At 33.8% G+C, this 20907-nt stretch overlaps 2 protein-coding genes across 2 annotated transcripts in view; one reads left to right on the top strand and one right to left on the bottom strand.

Annotated features, from left to right (window-relative positions):
* The window catches only part of TMPRSS3 (transmembrane serine protease 3), an 89348-nt gene extending 84803 nt beyond the window's left edge, over positions 1 to 4545 (bottom strand). Inside the window, exons 1-2 of the mRNA XM_074210328.1 lie at positions 4528 to 4545; positions 3314 to 3464 (exon numbers count right to left, since the gene is read on the bottom strand). Of these exons, the coding sequence (XP_074066429.1) occupies positions 3314 to 3464; positions 4528 to 4545 (169 nt within the window). The remainder of the gene's footprint in view (positions 1 to 3313; positions 3465 to 4527) is intronic.
* An 8146-nt stretch (positions 4546 to 12691) lies between these two features.
* The window catches only part of UBASH3A (ubiquitin associated and SH3 domain containing A), a 100888-nt gene continuing 92672 nt past the window's right edge, over positions 12692 to 20907 (top strand). The window contains exons 1-2 of the mRNA XM_074213915.1: positions 12692 to 12917; positions 15875 to 15928. Of these exons, the coding sequence (XP_074070016.1) occupies positions 12805 to 12917; positions 15875 to 15928 (167 nt within the window). The 5' untranslated portion in view covers positions 12692 to 12804. The remainder of the gene's footprint in view (positions 12918 to 15874; positions 15929 to 20907) is intronic.

The following is a 20907-nucleotide window of genomic DNA, read 5'->3' as shown; positions in this document are numbered from 1 at the left end:
TGTTGGACTAGAATTGTATCTGCTCCTTTAAATATTATTAGGTTAGAGCAAGTACAGGGAACATCCCACCCATATAAGGCCAACAAATTCATTTTGTCTGGCACTGAGAAGGCAATTGAAGGCAGAATTTAAAAAATCAGTAAATCTAGGAGCTTTGGGGGGGTAAATTAATTAAGGGTTTGACCAAATATGGCAGGCTAATTTTTAATGATAATTTTGTACAGCCCACATATGATGGTATAAATATCCATCCATATAAATGGCCCTTGGCAGAAAAATGATGACCTGGGTCTAGAGGATTTGATCTAGGGGTTCAATCTAATTCTGGTTTCTGTGTCATTATTAAGGGAAAGCTTTATATCCAAGACTTGACTCCTTGACCACCTAATACCAATTCCACAATGAACACACGTAACAAATAGCAAAGAAAGCTATTTATCTGAATCATAGAAAGACAGAAACCAGAAAAGGTATATGTAGAATCTATACCAGACACTACAGAGTAAGATTACTTCAAGAGAGTCCTGGATTTCACCCAAAGGGAAATATATGGAAGTCTAGCACAGTGAACTGGGATTATTGAATGACCCATTTCTTTCCAGAGTCTTTTCCTTCAGAAACATGAAATGGGATTAACCTCTGCTGAAAGCTAGAAGCATCCAAAGCAATTCAACACTAAAGGAACTCCGACCAAAAACAAAAACAAGAATAAAAACTTGAAGTTTTAAGAGTCCTGAGGACAATTAAATCTTGGAGAGTCTCAAAGGGAAGTGGCTTTGAAGAAGTCCAAAAGGGACTGATAGGGAACCAAAATTCTCTTGCCACTTACCAACTCCTCTCTGCCCCTTACCAATTCCTCTCTGCCCCTCATGCAATGCAGAGCATTCAGCTCCATCCTTAATGAAAAGAGTCCCATGCTAATGACATTTTGGATGGGGGTTACATCTCTTTACCATCTTACCCAGAACATTTTTCTTTCCCACTTGTCTTAAGCTCCAAAACTATGAGTCACTGATAATCATGTCAAACCTGCTATTGTTGTATGGATGAAGTATGTCAATTTATTACCCAATGGCCTTACTCTCAATCTCAGTACAAATCTTTTTTTTTTTTTAGGTTTTTGCAAGGCAAATGGTGTTAAGTGGCTTGCCCAAGGCCACACAGCTAGGTAATTATTAAGTGTCTGAGACCAGATTTGAACCCAGGTACTCCTGACTCCAGGGCCGGTGCTTTATCCACTATGACACCTAGCCGCCCCTCAGTACAAATCTTAGTACAAAATTCTCCTTGGCTGCCACTAATAGGGATGCATGGGTGGTTTTTCCACATTAGAATACAAGTTCCTTGAAGGTGGTCAGTTTTTGCTTTTGTATGTATTTACTCACTCCCTTAGTATGAGCTTGGCCCATAATAAGCACTTGGTAAATGCCATTTTATTCATTCATTTATAATTTATTCAGCCTGCCTTTCCTATTCATCAGAGAATAAAGTGCAAAATACACATCAGTCCTCCACCTCACCCCAACCGCCCAACCTGCTACAAATATTTCTGGAAACCTAAAAGCAACCATCTGTTTTCACAAAAAAAGCAAACTGATCCGAAGTAGATAAGAGATGATGATTCATTTCTATAAAAGTTCTTAATAAGTGATAGTCATATTGTTAAGATATACATTGTTGTAAATTTATAAAACACTTTGTATAGTGCTTTAAGGTTACAAAATACTTTCTTCACATGTATTTTACTTATTTCTTAAACAATACTGTGAAATATATAACATGTGTTATATTATATTCATTCTGTTGACAAGAGAATTGAGTCTCAGAGAAACACATAAGTTAAGATCACTGTGATGGATGTAGGGTGTATGACTTCCACGTAATGTAAGAGAAGATTGTTAGTTTAAAATACATACACATTACAATGACTGGGACCTGCCTGTACCTGTTATGTCTAAGTGCAGGTATGTGAATGTAAGACAAAAGAAATGACCCTAACCAACCTTTGAGCTGAGTGAGGTCCCCTCAACCAACATTAAGCCTCCTTACACAGGGGGAGGTCAAAAACAAATTCTAACTAGTCAAGATTTGATCTAGAGTCCTTGTCCTCTGAAAGTGCACCTGCTTAATGGAGTTCATACATATTACTATACAATCTTCTGAGCTCATCAGCATGATGACCAGGGCAGGAAAAACATATTAGGGTGAGTGTTATGGGGTGGACATATTAATTAGATTATAACCCTGATGATTGAGGCCAACGGCTGACTCAAAAGGGAGGAGAAAGACTTTCAAACTGCTTATAAGACTAGACATTGTCACAAGTCAGGGCCTTTCCCACTAGGGAAATTTTTTTTTGGTAGAAAAGTTAATTAATAAAAAATATTTTAATCACTCAGCTAAGTTTTATGTTTATGAGCCATTTATAACAATTTCACAGGGGCAGCTAGGAGGCACAGTGAATAGAGCACCAGCCCTGGAGTCAGGAGGACCTGAGTTCATATCTGGCCTCAGACACTTAATTACATACGTGTGTGACCTTGGGCAAGTCACTTGCCTTGCAAAAAAACCCCCACAATTTCATGGCTAAGTGTGACATTAATACTAGATATTTTATATTTAAATTCAATGTTCTTTCTTTTACATCATAATATCTCTGCTGCTTCTGTACTCTCCTAGATGACTAATGGAGAAAATGGGCTTAAATTAAAGAAGGTTTGGTTGAACATGACAAAGAATTAATAACGTAGGAAAAAGCAATGTAAGATAATGGATAATTTGCCTCAAAGAAAGGAAGACTTGTGTTCAAGTTCTTTCTCTGATCCTAAGCAAGTCATAAAATCTTAGGATTCCCAAGCAATTTAACCTAGGTCACACACCTAGGTAATTATTAAGTGTCTAAGGCCAGATATGAACTCAGGTCCTCCTGACTCCAGGACTGGTGCTCTATTCACTGTGCCTCCTAGCTGCCCCTGTGAAATTGTTATAAATGGCTCATAAACATAAAAAGCTCCCATCTGAAATGATAGAGAAAGCTCCTTGAAGGAATCTATAATAATCTAGTTCAAAAAAAGGAGATGAGGTAGAATTTGCTTAACCATCATAATAAAACACTGCAACAAACTACTGAGAGGAGCCTTTATTTCAATAAAGAAATTCTATAGCTATCCATTCTGGATATCTAGCTAAAGGTGTCAAGGCATTGAACCACTAAAGCTTATGGTCCACCCTCAAAGACATAAGAACACATGGGAAGATTATAAAGAGGCATATCCTATAGCATCAACCATTGGAATGAGAGAGAAAAACCTACCTGGTCCAATATCACCAGGTTCCATTTTGAAATCATCAAAACCAAAAAATGATCTAAAAGAAAAAGGGGCTTCAGCTTCTGACAATTCAGGATTAGTTACGGTGACTACTTCAGAATTTCCACCACTGGTCTCCAACTCCACTTCCACCTCCTTTTCCAGAAAGAGAGAGAAAGAAGGAGAAAGAGAAAATTTCAAATCTTTTGAGACTGTTTTGTGATTATCCTTGGGCTATTTTTCATGAGGTGAAGCCTATGACCTTCTAAGAGTCTTACCTGTAGTTGTAGTGATGCAATTATCATAAATTTTAATTTGAAAACAATTCTAAATATTGCCATTTCTCTACGAAAAAAATTTTTTTTTCCTGGTCATTGGAAATTTGTCCTAATTAAAGGTCAGAATAAAGGCTAGTGCTAGGTATCCTCTAAGTGCTTTTGTCCCTTTAGCTGCCATTATGTAACAAAATCTGAAGCAATTCATTTCCAACAACAGGATACCTTTTATTCCCTAATCAAGGAATTCCAGAAATCTTCAATATAGAGGTCAAGAATTTTTTCATAGTTATAATTTGCATAAATTTAAAACATATATCTTAATAGATGTTTGACATTCTTCACTTTACTTTTGTATTCCCTTCACTTTTGAAATATTTCAAAGCAGTTTTTATTAAACTAGATAAACTTGTAACAGGGGGCACAGGGCTGTTGTTGGACTATATGGGTAACCCAATTCCCTGTTATAAAAATTTAGTCTTTAATCTTTTTCAATAACACAGTTCATTTCCAAATAAGAAGAATATACTGATATTTTCTTCTTTCCTCCTCCATTCTGTTAACTGTGGGATATCCAATGTAATTCATGAGTTTACGCTTCAGCCATTTTGGGTTTTTTTTTAATTCCAACTGATATCTGCAAGTTACTATCAGCATTCAGCAAATTATTTAGAGGGGGGGAAAGAGGAAAGAAAGAAAGTAAGAAGAAAGAAAGAAAAAGAAAGAGAGAGAGAGAGAGAGATGGAGAGAGACAGAGAGAGAGGGAGGGAGGAAGAGAGGGAGGAAGAGGAAGAAAGAAAAAGAGTGTATAAAAAGTTTTTTGAAGTATAAGACTTCTGAATAAAGAATTTTTTTCTCAAACAGGCAATCGAGTATATAGCACACTGAAGAACATGAGTTCTTTCTTTCAGAGATGCGTCACTGCCCACCCCTGTGATACTCACCATTTCTGGAGAATCCATTGTTCAAGACAAAAGGGCTTTCCTTTTTCATTATAAAAATCAACTCAATGAGAAACTACTCTAACAAATTACTCCACTTTGGAAATATTTTCACCAATTCACTCAGCACTGAAGACTCAGTAATTGTAACAAATGACATTATTGCTGTGCTCTCTGAAATTGTAGTCGGCTACGGATATGGATATCTGATAGCCTAGATGGCAGAACTACAGAAATGGGGAAGGCAAAAGAAAAAAAAAAGACTGCCTCCTTTTTAATTAGTAGGAGCAGGTAAGGTAATCAAATCCTTCCAGGGACCTCTCAAAAAAGATTCTTTTGAATATATTGTTTTCATTTTCATTAAGAATAGGATAGGAAGCTAGTGACAGTGTAGTTGTGGTAGTTTCTAACTAGGAAAAAAGCTTAGCTTTTTATAACCCTTTATTCAACTGATCCAATAAAAATAGTGATAAATAATACAGGAGTTTAAGGGTTTAAAGCTAAAGAGTTAGAATCTTTAGCTGTTATTCTTTACTCACATTCTGTGCCTCTGTTCTGTCTTGTGAAGATAAGGTAATTGGACTAAGTTAACTCTACAAATCCTTCTATCTCCAAATTCTATCATTTATGAAGCATAGTACACATTAGTCACTAAGACAATACATAAAATTTATACTCTATTGAGAAAACTAAATTTCTAATTCTCAATATCCAGTGAAGCAAGTTGTGACTAAAACAAAAATAAATGAATTAGTATGGAGACTTGTCAGCCCCTGACTTGCTCTCAAAATGATATAATTTGGAGAATAGATGTCATATGAGAGTCTGTACTAGGCTTCTGTAAAGAGGCAAACCAAAGGAATATTATATCATATCAAAGTCTAATTATATGTGGAAATTGACAAAACAAATTACACAGATATACAGTTCAATCTCTTGCCATATATAGGCTTAAGTTCACCTCCATTTAGCTTTTCCAACCTGTGAGCTATATTGGAAAGAGGCACTGTGTTTAATGGAAAAAAATATCAGACTGATAAATAAAGCCACTTGGCTAATAGCCTGGTGATCAGCCTCCTGATGGATTGTCAAGTAGAGGTAGGCACCTTATGATCATATTCTCTCTCCCCACCTAATACACCTCCTGCGGAGGAAGAAAAGAAAGACCATTATTCCATCATTGTATCCAGTCTATTTGGTCACTCTTTCCCAATCTTTTGCTCAGTCTTCATTCTTGTCTTTCTCAATAACCATAAGTAAAACACAGGCCTAAGTCCTGGGCCCTCTTTTCCTTCTCTTACTGTATTATTTCACTTGGTGGTATCATTAGCTCCCATGGATTCAATTATGATTTTGGTGCTAATGATAGTCAAATCTATTTTTCCAGCCCCAACCTGGGGCTGACTTCCAGTTTCATACCTCCTATCTTCAGTGAATTTTTGTACCTCTTTTTCCATTTTGCCAATTCTACTTTTTAAGGCATTCTTTTCCTCATTGACTTTTTACATCTTTTTGTCATTTTGTCAAATTTGGGTTTTGTGCTATTTTCTTCTATATTTTTTGTTTTCTTTATCAAACTCTTGATTCATTTTTCATTACTCTCATTTTCTCTTCCCAATTTCATCTCTACCTCTTTAGCTTTATTTTCAAAGTTGTTTCTGAGCTCTTCCATGACCTGAGACCAATGAGTGCATTTTGATCTTCCTTGTCAACATAGTAACTCCTATGAGTGACAGATTGGCATTGTCCTAGTGTCTGATGAGATCAAACTCTAGGGAATGTATCAACAGCAGAGCAGTATAATCCTATGAATGGAAAACTGACATTGTCCTAGTGTTAAAACTATTGCCAATTGTAGCACACTGATCAGTAGCTCACAAGTTAAAGTGGAAGGTCTGAGAGGAAAGGCCATACTGATGAATAATCCATCCAGTGACAGGTTAGAATGTATTGAATTGTCTCATTTGGCCACCAGATATCACATGATGGTGCTTGCCCAGTGTTGATGGTTCACTGTGAATCTTCAATAATCTGGGAAGAAGAGAAACCAAGGAAAGTCTGTAAGAAAAGGCCAAACTGACAATTAGTCCATCAAGAGATAGATTAGAATGTACCTGATAATTACATTCTGCTGCCAGTTATCACATGCTGGTGCTCGCCCAGCATTGATGAAGCACAGTGCTATCTCACTGATATGAGAGAAAGAGAAACCAATTTAAGGCCAAGAGAATCAGCAGCCAGATAGTCCTATTTCCTATCAATCAGGCCATGGAACTGTTCTGGAAAGTCAAGTGAGAAGGATGCCTAACTCAGTATACCCCTCACTATAATAAACATGATTGTGCAACTCATACTACCAATCACTTGGTTGGTTAGATACCAAAGGACAAGTAGTTGAAGTAGTAGCTTCCAGGGTCAGAATTTTTTCTGTTGTTTCTCATTTTCCCAGTCTATTACTTGACTTTTACTCCTTTGTCCAATTTCAAAATCATGCTGCCTTGTCCCTATCTATAGTTGCTTCTGGAGAAAGAAAAGAAAAGGGAAAGGAAGAAAAGAAGGAAAAAAAGGGAAGAGAGCATTTATTAAGTGCCTACAATGTGGCAGGCACTATAGTAAATGATTTTATAAATATCAAATTTGATTCTCATTTGATTTTTGATAGAAAAAGTCCAAGTATATGATGTGTTATTAATTGAAGTAGTAAGCTACAATAATGGTGTGTTCATGAATACTAAGTGAATTTTGTAGCTGTTATTTAATTGTAATCAGTTATAGTAATGAAACCAAAAATAGCTATAAGAACCGGATCTCAGAGAGAGATGTTGTAAAGGCATTACTTGACTTTTATTCCTTTGTCTTATGAAGGGTCCAAGATTTAAGGGTTTCGTGTGGCTGTTTCCAGAGATTCTTCTAGGGACCTTTAAATTTTCAGTTCTTCAAAGATGTTAGGATCTAACAAGACATGTTTGCCACTCTCCTGACTTGTGCTCTGGTCTGTGAGTGACCAGAAGCATTATTTTCTGCCTTGGAAAATGGCAGGAGGGTTCCCACTCCATTGTAACCTCAAGTTCTGGTGTTAGTGCTCCTTTTCACCCAAGGATTGCTACCCAAGACTAAGATACAGATCTGATAATGGACAAAGCAACAGAACCCTGACTAGCAAAGAGACCACTGTAATCTTCTGACCAGTTGTTCAACCTCCTTACTGTCTGTGGGCTGAGGATTCTGGAAACTGCACTTTCAGTTGCCCCTTCAAGGTCTGCTCCTGGTTTGCTGGGACCTGTTCTGAATTACGTCCTTTGTTAGACTGTACTCCTCTCCCACCTCGGTGCAATAGAAATTTCCAGTTAATCATCTAAGTTGTCTTGGGCTGGAAAATTATTTTACTCCATCTTTTTGTGGGTTCTGCCGCTCTAGAATTTGTTTAGAGTGATTTTTTTCTTAGGTTTTATTCAAGGAGGCAAATGGGGTTAAATGGCTTGCCCTAGGCCACACAGCTAGGTAATTATTAAGTGTCTGAGTCCGGATTTGAACTCAGGTATTCCTGACTCCAGGGCCGGTTCTCTAGCCACCTAGCCACACCTTAGAGTAATTATTTAAGGGTATTTGGAGAGGTTTGGAAAGAGCTCAGGTGGGTTCCTGCCTTTACAACACCTCTCTCTGAGATCCTGTTCTTATAGCTATTTTTGGTTTCATTACTATAACTGATTACAATTAAATTACAGCTAAAAAAATTCACTTAGTATTCATGAACACACCATTATTGTAGCTTACTATTTCAGTTAATAACACATCACATACTTGGGCTTTTTCTATTAAAAAAAATCAAATGAGAATCAAATATGATATTTATAAAAGCATTTACTCTAGCGCCTGCCACATTGTAGGCACTTAATAAATGTTCTTTTCCCTTTCCTTTTTTCTTCCTTTCCCTTTTTTTTCTTTCCCCAGAAGCAACTATAGAGACAAAGCAGCATGATTTTTCAGAGCTATAATGCATATCTTGCCCTTCTTCCATTGGTTTATCTATAGTCTCTTTAAATCCAGCATAAATATTTAAACAATATGAGGTGGTAGTTCTTACTGTAACAGAGAAAAATTGAATATAATTTTAATAATACTGATTAACTGCTTTATAACTATGATCTCATTTTATCTTCACAACAACCCTGTCAGAAAGAGATGAAAGAAACTGAGGCAGGCAGAGGTCAAAATTACTTACCAATGATCATACAGCCAAGAAATATCCAAGGTTAGATATGAACTTATGTCAATTCTTACTTCAGCTCCACTCCTTTATCCACTGTCTCACCTTAATAATATTTTACCTAGATGTAATTTACCATGCATGCAAGCTGCAAGTGTGGGAATAGGGGAGGAGTGAGGGTAGCCCAGATGAAAGATTCTTTTTAAGCCAAAGATTTTTCCCTGGATAGAAAAAAGGTAAGATCATTTTAACTGTTTTCTAAGTTTGTGTTTTTGTAATGTACGGAGAGGAGGAGAAAACTGTGCAAAAGCTAAATTTAACTAGACCTAAGTTTACCCTCCTAGCTTGTCAACCACCATATTGCCTGAAGGATAGAAGCATTTTATGAATTTTGTTTATTATTTATATATTAAAGTAATTGCGGTTTTGTTGTTAGGTGTGCATGTGTTCATCTATGTGTATGTGTGTGTGTGTGTGTGTGTGTGTGTGTGTGTTTAAGTTTTGTTCAAAAAAAAAGAAAACAGGAAGAACCAGAACTTAGATTGAAACCTCTACCATCTGAGTTAATTTCATTTTCTCCTGGAAGACAGCTTACTTTGCAATAGGAACCTTTGGCTTTTCCTCTACCAGCATGAGAGAGGGTAAAGAAGTAGAGACCTCTAGCAAAGGATATTTTTTGTGATATCTGATGGGCAAACATTCTATCAGATGATAACATTAATAGAAAGGAATAAATACAAACTTTATGTAAAGTACATAAAAACAAATTCCACAGATTGGAGAAGGAACTAGAAGGAAGAGAGTATCAGGATAGGCTTCATTTAGGAAATGCAGCAAAATTCATCTTTGAAGGAAACTAGAGTGACAGGACTAAGTAATGACAGGACTATCATTAAGGAAAGCCTGTACAAAAATCCATTAGATTTGAGTTTTGTGAAGAGGGAACAGTAAGGAAGTCAGTTTTGCTGTAATATAGGAGAAATGAATATAGGAGAAAACAAAGGAGAAATTTAGTATGTTTAAATCTGAAGGAGAGGGGCGGCTAGGTAGTGCAGTGGATAGAGCACCCACCCTGGAGTCAGGAGTACTTGAGGTCAAATCCGGCCTCAGACACTTAATAATTACCTAGCTGTGTGGCCTTGGGCAAGCCACTTAACCCCATTGCCTTGCAAAAAAACCTAAAAGAAATCTGAAGGAGATATGAAGAGTCCACTGCCACATATGTTTTGTACGGAGTGAATGAAATGCTTTAGGATTGAGTAGCTGGGAAATAAGAACTGTTCTGTGAGTTTTAGGATAGAAATTTCAATCTTAAAGTTTTTAAAAGGGGGAAAATTAAAGTTGGGCAAAATGAAGTAATATCCCTTATACGTATTAATCTTTTGGTATTATTTTTCAAAGAAATAAACAGAATTTTAGAAGCAATTAAATTTTTTTTCATTAACAAAAATCTGCCTTCCCATGCCTCCACAACTGAGAATGAAAGAAATTACTTCTTACAAATATATATAGTCAGGCAAAACAAATTTTCACATTGATTAAACACATATATGTGATTCTACATGTTAAGTCACCAGTCTAAAAAGAGGGTAGCAAATTTTATCATCAATGCTCAGGAATATTAGTTATTTGTTTTTAAAATATTGTGGTTTTATAAACTATTTTCCTTCCCTCTAATTTCCCTTTTCCTTGGTTCGCCTTTCGCTACTATTTCCATGTTGAGTTAAATGTATTTCTGTACTCAGCTGTTTATGTATATTTTCCTCTTTTAAACAATTCTGATGAAAGTATCGTTCAAAAGTCAGTCACTTCCTTAACCCCTTCCTCAATGTTAGTATAAAATACTATTTATTCACCCAGAGTAGGTGAGGTAATTTTTCTTAATCATTTTTCCCTCTATCACTAGTGAATTCCTTTTCCTCTCTCTATTCTTCTCTTTTATGTGATTAAGATATAATAAATTTACTCCCAAGCATTTTCTAATTAGATTTTCACTATGACCCCAATGATGATTTATGTAATTAATCACAGTTTAATCTTTTGTTATTGTTCATTCATGTTTACTTTTTAAATTTTCTCTTCACTCCTGAGTTTGAACTTCTAAGTAACTAAGAAGTCCTCTATTTCATTAAAAGTCTATTTTGGGGGGCAGCTAGATAGAGCTCCAGCCCTAGAATCTGGAGGACCTAAATTCAAATCATGCCTGAGACACTTGATACTTATTAGATGTGTGACCTTGGACAAGTCACTTAACCCCTTTGCCTTGCAAACACACAAAAAAAGTTTATTTTTACCCTAAAGCATTATATTCAGTTTTTCTGAAAAGTTTTTTTAAACTTTGATCCTATCTCCTTTGCCCACTTGGAATATCACTTTCCAAAATCTTTGCTCCTTCATCATGGGGACTGGTCCTGACTGGCTTAGTGTTTAAATTATTTCTGTCTACTTGCAGTATTTCATCTTTGAACTAGAAACTCTAGAGTTTAGTGATAATTTTGGATTTCATTTTGGTATTTCTTTCAAGAGTTGACCAGTGAATTCTTTCTATTTTCACTTTGCCCTCTAGCTCTAAGACATCTGGGCAGTTTTCTTTTTTGATCTTTTGAATTATGATGATTGTTATACTTTTGATCATGATGATCAGATAATCTAATAATTCTTAATTTTTTCTCCTTGATCTACTTTCCAAGGCATTAGTTTTTACTTTAATATATGTTATATCTTCTTTTTGAGACTTTTGACTTTGTTTTAATATTTTTTGCTGATTGGTTTCTATTTATCCATTTTAATTTTCAGGGAGTTTAATGCTTGTTAAATCTTTGTATTTCTTGTGCCAAGCTATTAATGTTCTTTCTAATTCTTTCTTTCATGGAAATGTTTTTCCTTCAACTCTGTGGTTTTATTTATATTTTTTTAAAATGTAACTTTTTTTTAATTTGCTTCATCTCTTTCAAGAATTTTTGTTTAATTTGTGCACACATTGTATTTTCCTTTGAAGTTTTGCCTTTTGACATATTTAGAGTCATTGTCTTCTTGGTTTGTATCTGGAATATCCCTTTCACTATGATCTTTTTTTTTCATAATATGATTCTTGTTTGTTTGTGACAGAACTCTAACCTTCCTTTTAGTCTAGGATGCCTGCCCTGGTTAATCTTCTGTGGGCTGCAGGCAAAGCAAGCATCTGGACCTGCATGCTGCTAAGCTCTAAGAGCTCAAGTAATCCAGCTGTTCGCTGTTTGCTTCTAAAAAAATGCACCTTTTAGATCACCTGTTCTCACAACCTCATAAGAGTTTACATCCCTGAACTTGGTGCATTGCCTCTCTCTATACTAGAATACTCCATACATTCTGGTTCTGATCATTTGTCACCAGAATCCACAGACTGCTCTAGATGTCCTCAATGCTTCTCTGAACTGTAGAAGTGACCCACTGTGACTTTTTCTGGACTTTCTGGAATTTTCTGGAATTTCTGCAATTAGGTAATTGCACCTAATGGTACATTTTCTTAATCTGTTTGTAGGTGGTGAGGAGGGGAGCTTACTGTACTTCTTATACTTTGCCATGTTGAATCCACTGCAGAATATTAACTTCTAAAGTGATATATTCAATAAGCATAAATTCAATCTTCCTTAAAGGCAAAAATAACTCATAAAAAGAAAATATATTTAATACTAGATTGAATCTCAAACCTCAAATTTGTTTCATTCTGTGTGGAACTGATGTTGATTTTCATAGCCAATTTAAATCAACAAGCTATGAGATGACTTCCCACAAAACAAATCACACAATAAATGTACAAGAAACTAACTACAGCTATTCATTTGTCTTTCCTCCAAATAGGGATCCCTAGCAAGGGTTAACTGAACAACTAGAGTATCTCTAGACTTGTAAAAAAAAGAATTCATATTACTTTAGTGTCTAGAGGAAACCACCATGCTGCAAACAGGATGTCAGAGAGATCACACGTAGATGTAGTCTTTGGTCTTAACAACCTCAATCATTCTTCTCTTGTAAAACTACATACACTTATTTTAGTCTGCCAGGACTACCTATTTAACTTGAGGTGGCAAGGCATGGCTGCTGGAGAAACTCAGCTCTACACAAAGATCTCTAAGAAACTTAAGGACCCAATCACCTTCCCTTTTCTGGAAACACTTTTGGCTATGGGGTTCCCAGCACACACAGCGTGAGTATTTTTTCCCTAGAAATTCTGCTTTTGTTATGCCTGAAAGTTTGCCTTGGAGAACCTGTAACTTTGAGCTCTTTGAAATTCAAGCCACAGGCATCTATTACTACCATGCTCTCATTCTTGGCTTATATCTCAAACTTGAAACTCTTCCTCCAGAAGTTTATCTGAAGATTAGACTGTCTTCACTTCTTGAAAAAGACAACAAAATTCTTTAACTTTTTGGGAAGTAAATATTTTCAATATGTTCCAGTTAGCTCAGAACCTGATAGAAACACTTTGCTTAAAGAAGGTTATCATATGAAAGATTTATGTTTCTAGGAGTACTACATCAATCGATAATTTTTAAAAAATTATTGATTATCTGCCATATGTCTCAGGGTTTGGAAAATGCTATCTTATTAACTACCAAGATAAAATAGTAAATATGTTTGTGTATAGCTATGCTTACTTGTGAATGGATTTATCATAGGTTTCTTGAGTTCCTCCTTCACCATCTGCCATGTCAATATGCTTTTTTGTCAAAAAGTTATAAATTATTCACCCCCATTTTGCAGAAAAGAAAACTGCGGCACTTTTATCACCAATAATTCATTATTTATTGGATACCAGGTGATTTGTTTAGATTAAGGTTTCAATATTAAACTGACTTCAGGGTTTGTTTTCAGAACCATAATTGCCAGAATAAAAAGAGATCTTGGTTCAAGATTTTTTAAATTAAATCCTGACATTTAATCATGGTAATTTGTATGAAATAACCATTAGTGCTCATCCTTTTCTCCCTAAATTGTATTATCATCATTATGATTTTGATAATCCAAAAAATATTTTCTGTTTGAGCATGGATCTATGATAGCGTGCTAAAAGAAACAATTTATTTCAACATTTATCATTTAGATTACAAATAGATCTCTTATTTTTGTTTTGGTTATTAGTTGGGGTAGCATAATTCGACAAATAATAGTTTCCAACACAGACAACCTCTTTCTGTACCTCAGTTACAAATATCCTGACTTCTGCCTTAGAAAGAGGCAGCATTGTATATAGTGAATAGAATGTTGGCTTGGAGTAAAGAAAACCTGAGGTTCAAATTCTTCCTTAAATCCAGCAGCTTTTTGACCCCAGGTAAGAATCACCTAAATGAATTAGCATTTACTTATATGAGCTTTTATCTTTCCATCCCATCCAGCCTTTCTGCCTACCTCCAGCAAAACAATTCATACTTTGTCCATTCCAAAAAAGTATTTCTCATTCTTTATTTTAAGCCCATCTCAACAAATACTTAATAGACATGTACTAATAAAGCATTTAAAATATTTCTAGCAGAAAAGATCTAACATCTCAAACTTCTCCAAAATAAAACTCATCTTTCTCCAAAACACACCTCTTTTCTGAAACTTCTTTCTGCATAGGTCATCACCATTTTTCTATTTATCTTTGGTGTTATTCTTTACTCCACATTTTTTCCCTACCCCATCCTAAACCTTTCATCCCATACAATTAATTGCAAAATATCGTCCTTTTGAGCTTTCCCAGGGATTCTCACAAATACCCCTTTATCTCTACTCTTATAGTAACTACTCTGGTACAGACTCTCATCACCTATGGCCTAGATTAAAACTAAATTAGTTTCCCTACCTTAAGTTTTTCCACACTTCAATGCATTCTCCACTCAAATGCAAAAGTGATTTTCTGAAAACTCAAGTTCAATCATGTCACATCCATAATAATAAACTCCAGAGCCTTTAGGATAAAGCATAGATTCCTCTGATTTGAGTTTAAAGCACTTCACAACCAGAATCTAACCTATCAAGATTGTCCAATTTTGTATACTTAATCTTCCTTCTCTTACTGCATGGTCTAGTCAGACTTTAGAAAAACTGATTTATAATAACTAGAGATTAAGCCAAATTTCCTGATAATTAAATTCAATTCAAACTCTCTTGGAAGTATGATCTAACATTAGTTCAGAAGAACATTCTGAATCAGTATCTGCATAAATTCCCTTGAGTAGAAGGAAATTACATGAGTTTTCAAGGTTGGAGAAGTCTTTTATATTTTATTCAATAACTGAATTTCCTAAAGAAAAAATTTGGGTTCTATTTGTAACATTTATTGGTATAAACCTCATTTATTTTTCAACAACTTGGGGGTCTGATTATGTTACTAATGAAATCTATATGTTGTTTTCATTTGTGAAGCAGTATCAACAAAATAGTTCTGTACATATAATGAACACATTTTCAGTTTTAAAAAAAAAAAAGGAATTGGGTAGAAAAAATCAAGCAATCCTTGGTAACAATTGTATTGGTTTTCATAATAGTGTACCCACTATGGAATTTGTAATCTTTATAATAAGAAACATCTTGATCAGTTATCATCACTTCCATACCACCTGTACTCTGTAATCTTCCTTATAATTATTATGTAAATAACTATACTATATACATTATAAAACTCACAGAGCTGTCTATATGTATATACACACACCTCTGTGTAAGTATGGATGCATTTTCAGGAATAATCACAGTATTCTTTTAGCCTACAATTCTTCACCTCTTGTGTCTCTGAATTTTTGTCATCTATCTTATAATACTTACTTATTATAAATACTATTTGAAGAAATATTAGAACTTCCATAAAATTCTAATAATTGAGAATGATTGTAAAATATTTGAAAGGTAGAGTATTCTGAAAAATTCAAAACATAAGAACAATGTAGCTGTAAATGAAGACATTGTTTCCATTAACATCCATCTCATGGATTTTTAAATTTAGTTCTGAAAAAAAAAAAAAACATGGTTTAGGGTCTAGACTGATATTTTTTTCTGCTTCCATTTTATGTCTTTAAAAGAATTAGTGATAACTATAAAAAAATCATTAGAATATTCCTTATTTTTCTTCACAGTTAAGTGACTTTAAGTCTGAATCTATAGTCTATGTTATATTTTCCACAGACTAAAAGCACTGGCAGCTACAGGAAGAAGGACAGTAGAAGAGGCCTCCGAATGGTGAGTAAATTTGAATTTTATGCTGAATTTATGGCAATTCAAATAATTTTTCTCTCCCCTCTCAGAACTTCTATCTTCTAGTTAAGTATTATTAAACTCACTTACAAATGATGCTAGGCTATGTGTGTGTGTTCAAAAGTAAGAATAAAAAAAATTATCTAGCCGATAAGAGCTAATATAGGGGAGCATCTGGATGGAGCACTGGCCCTGGAGTCAGGAGGACCTGAGTTCAAATCTAACCTCAGAAACTTAATAGTTACCTAGCTGTGTGACCCTGGGCAAGTCACTTAACCCCATTGCCTTGCGAAAAAGCAAAAACAACAAAAAAAAGAACTAATACATATCAAACAGGAGATTCACAGGATAGAAAAAATGTGCCTGGATTTTTAAAAAAATAGAAATAGCTATATTTCTATAGTTAGATAGTTATATATATAATAGCAAAAATATAATAATATATAGTTATATAGTTAATAGTCATATGTATAATAGCAAAAATTACACTCAACTTTTGATCTCCTTTAAGGAATTAAAATTTTAATTCATATGTTTCTTTTACTATTTTTTCATACCTATATACATAAGAAAGACAGGTAGATTTATAATTCTCTTGCGAGAATTAGTCACCTTCAAGAAGATTTATATATTGTGCCTCCATCTTATTTTAATCATTTAGAAAAAATACTTTTTGTCATTTTTCTTGTCATTTTATTATAATCAAAAGCATATATGTATTTTGCCCATATACTTTTGATCATAATTAAGAAGAATACAAGTATATTCTTTTGATATATATATATGTACATATATGTATGTGTATAAATGTGCATATATATGTGTAGTTTTACATATATTCCTTTTGTGAAATTTTTCTTTCTCACTATTCTGAAGCTATTCATCAGTTCAATTAGTTCATATGCTGATTCCCTAACATTTTCTAAATATACCACCACATTGCCTGAAAGCACAAATAATTTTGTCCTTACTTTACTCATGTCTTTATTGAGAAAGTTTCTAGCTTCATTATCCTAAATTGTACTAGGAATACAAACTCATAAATATACATATTTTTATATTTATTTATTCACATACATATTTGGGTATATATATATACACATATATATACATAAACATTTGTTTTATTGACTTGGAAATAATATATTCAAAAGGATGAAGATAAACATTTGCACACGTCATATTTTTGTTGTGTTAAAAATAACATTATTTGCAAACTAGAAGTTTTGCTACAATAAACACAGGCTAAAAAAGGATATCTCTCTTTTGTTAAAATATCTAGCAGTACTAACAAAATGAGAGCTGAAATTAAAAGTATAAGCAATAATATGGAGATAAAATTGTCTCTATCAAGAAAACCAATAAAGAAGCAAATTGGCATGATTAATAGATTCAACAGAATACAAAATAAATCCTCAAAAAGCAATATATATTTGCATATAGTATAAATAATAATTAGAAAAAATAATACTAAGAAAAAAATCCATTCAAAAACTACAGAATTCATAAAATATCTGGTAATTAATCTATCTAGACAGATAAATCTATGACAGATCTATATAATTACAACTTTACAGAAATAAAAGAAATCTAAAATAATTAGTCATAGCCGATGCTTGTAGTTGAACCATATCAATATCATAAAATAACAATGATATACCCAAGTTAATTTAGAAATTCTTACCATAGCAATCAAGTTATAGTACAGAATTAGATAAAGACAAAAATTCATATGGAAGAAAATTAAGTGGAGACTACAGTGGAATAATAAAAAGTGAGAATGAAGAGAACATTGCCTTACCAAGTTTCACACTACATCATAAAGTAGTGAACATTAGAACTATTTGATATTCAGGTTTCAAATCAAACTACAATCTCATAATTATCAAAACAATTTGCTCCTGGGTAAGAAATAGGGAAGTTAATCAATGAAATGGATTAGGTACAAAATATATGAAAACAAATAAGCACAATAACCTAGAGTTTGATAAAGATACCCCAAAGATGGCAACTATTGGGGCAAGAATTAACTATCTGGCAAAAACTATTGAAAAACTAAAACCAAATCTTGCATAAATTAGGTTTAAATCAACATAATATATACTAATAGGTATGTGATTTACTCATAAAGTTGACACCACACACAAATCAAAGGAGAATGAGAGAAATTTTTTATCAGATCTATGGAAAGGAGAAAGTCCATGACCAAACAAAAGACAAAGAGGGTCACAAGGGGCAACATGGATTATTTTGATTACATAAAATTTAAAACCTTTAAGATAAATAAAAATAATTCAACTAAAATTACAAGAGAAACAGGAAAATCTTGGAAGCAAGTTTACCTAATAAAAGTCTCATTTCTAAGATATATAAGAAACTCACTCAAATTTAAAAGAATAAATCATTTCCCAATTGAAAAGGTCAAAATATACAAATAAGGAATTTTCAGAGAAAGATGGACACATGAATGATCATATGAAAAATGCTTAATTCACTTATTATTAAAAAACTGAAATAAAAAAACTGTGTAGTACCACCTCACACTCAACACATTAACAAAGATGACAGAAAAGGAAAATGACAAATTCTAGAAGAACTATGGGAAAACAGGTATATTAAAGTACTGTTGGTGGAGTTGTGAACTGATCTACTTATTCTGGAAAGCAATTTGTAACTATGCCCCAAATGTTATGAAACTACACCTACCCTTTGACCTATTTATATTTCCACTATATCTCTACCCCATAGAGATCAAAGAAAGCATAAAAGAATCATATGTACAAACAAATTTATAGAAACTTTTTTTGTCGTAGCAAAGAACTGGAAAATAAGCAATTTTCCCCTAAATTAGACAAATATAAAAACAGAACCTTTCTTTAATAAATAAGTTGTCAAATGATATGAAAAGTTTTCAAAAGAATGATCCATTATAAGAAAGCAATCTACAAATCACTAATTAGAAAAATATAACAATAATTTGGAGTATCTGTCACCTTATATAAACTAAGTCAGTATACCCCAGTGATTCAGGTTTGTGGTTAAAAAAAGCAATGAAATGCTTTTAGACCATAAAATTCAATAACAACCTAATAACAAAGAAACAAAAGAATATAATTTCAGAGTTAAAAAAAATTTTGGATAAAATGTTTATTCCTTTAACCCCTCATATTTACCATGACAATTGGCTGCATTAAGTCAGAAAGGCATTGAGTTTCACTGGGCACTGGAAATTCTACAAAACCTTCAACATTAATACACTGTGTCTTTCATGCTTAAAAGAGGTGAAAGTAATGATGATCCCAAGAATAGACTTTCTGCCAAATAAGTCTATTTAAAACAAATTATGCTCTCCTACTACAATATAAATCTTGGAGATATGGTCCCAAAAATCTTTAAGACAGCACTAAAATCATCTTAAAGCAATATTAACAAAATAGTAGGCAGTTCGGTAGCATAGTGTTGCTGCTCCAGTCAGGAAAACGCATCTTCCTAAATTCAAATCCAGCCTCAGGCTCTTAGTAACAGATGACTCCAGGCAAGTCTCTTAACCCTATTTGCCTCAATTTCCTCATCTATCAAATGAACTAAAAAAGAAAAGACAAATCACTCCAAGAAAACCCCAACTGTGGTTATGAAAAGTTGGACACAACTGAAAATGACTAAACAACAAAAATATAACAAAAAAAATCACTAAAAAACAAAAATATAAGATAATATCTTCTAAAAAGGTACAGGGGGCAGGTAAGAAGCAAAGTACCACAATAATTCCACTCGGTCTTCCCAAAGTCCTCCTAAGAACTTGTCAAATTATCTTTGAATATAGGAAAAATGCCCATTAAGAAACCATTTAAAGAAAACATTTTGATCCTACTGGTTACCAGTTCTTATCATGGGTGAGAGACTTCTGGCCAATCACTTAATACCTTACTCTCCCTTTGAATACACAGCAGGAAAGGGTCAGAATATGAAATCTATCTCCTAGGACAGACCTCTGAGAGACTCCCTCTTTTTTTTTTTTGTAAGAACTAGTAGAAAAGTTCATTTCTCCCCTTGTTACCAGAAAGCAAAACACTCCCAACAATGTGACCCATTGTTCCCTCCAAGTCCTCACTAGGGATTCTGCTGGAAGCAAAATGAAGGGGCAGATAGTGCTAGATTACAATAAGAAATAGCAGACAGTTGTGCCTTTTGTCACCATCCATTCAAGTTCTTGTTCTTCTGCTGAGATGCTCCTAGCAGTAGGACCAATTCTGTCTCTCATGGAGCCGTTTCTTTCAGTAGAGCCCTCAACTCTATCTACCACCCACTACTACTGGGGTGCAAAACAGATTGGAATACAATTTCCCAGTATTAATTGCTACTCCTCTGTACCAAGACACATCTGCTATTGTGATTACAACCAGTGTTCCCCTTGAATCTTTCATCCTATTCTGGGATCAGAAGCTATAGGTCAGAATCTATTCCTGATTCCTCATTCTGGAAGTGCACTTAATTAATAGTAAACATTCAAGCATAAGATCTATATTTAAATCAATGGTCCTAAAGTGCATTTAATCATTTTCTTACTCAAATTATTTGTGTGTACCTCTTTTCACTTCTACTAGATTTTAAACTCCTTGAGTATTTTTTTATCTTTTTTTCTCACATCCTATAGAAAGTGTGCTTCATCAATATTTGTTCAATCAAAATCATATCTCTAAAACTTTATCTTTTAAATACCAATTATAGACTAGGCTTATTGTGTACAAGTCATATCTGGAGAACAAAGTATGGCTTCAAATAGAGCCAATATGTACAAAAATATTAATTGTTTAAAAAAAATTATCTTTCTCTAAGATTTGTAACCATTTTCAATTATTTCCAGCCACCAGCCAATTAAGTAATAAATCTGAAAAAGTTAGTGCCAGAATGGGAATATATTAAAAGATTGCCTTCCAAAAGTCATTTTTGAACCATTCCTTTAA

Source organism: Macrotis lagotis, chromosome 1 (genome assembly GCF_037893015.1).
Source record: "Macrotis lagotis isolate mMagLag1 chromosome 1, bilby.v1.9.chrom.fasta, whole genome shotgun sequence".
In the NCBI taxonomy this organism is placed as follows: Eukaryota; Metazoa; Chordata; class Mammalia; order Peramelemorphia; family Peramelidae; genus Macrotis; species Macrotis lagotis.
Note: the sequence above shows the minus strand (reverse complement) of the source record. Positions and strands in the feature narration are given on the sequence as shown.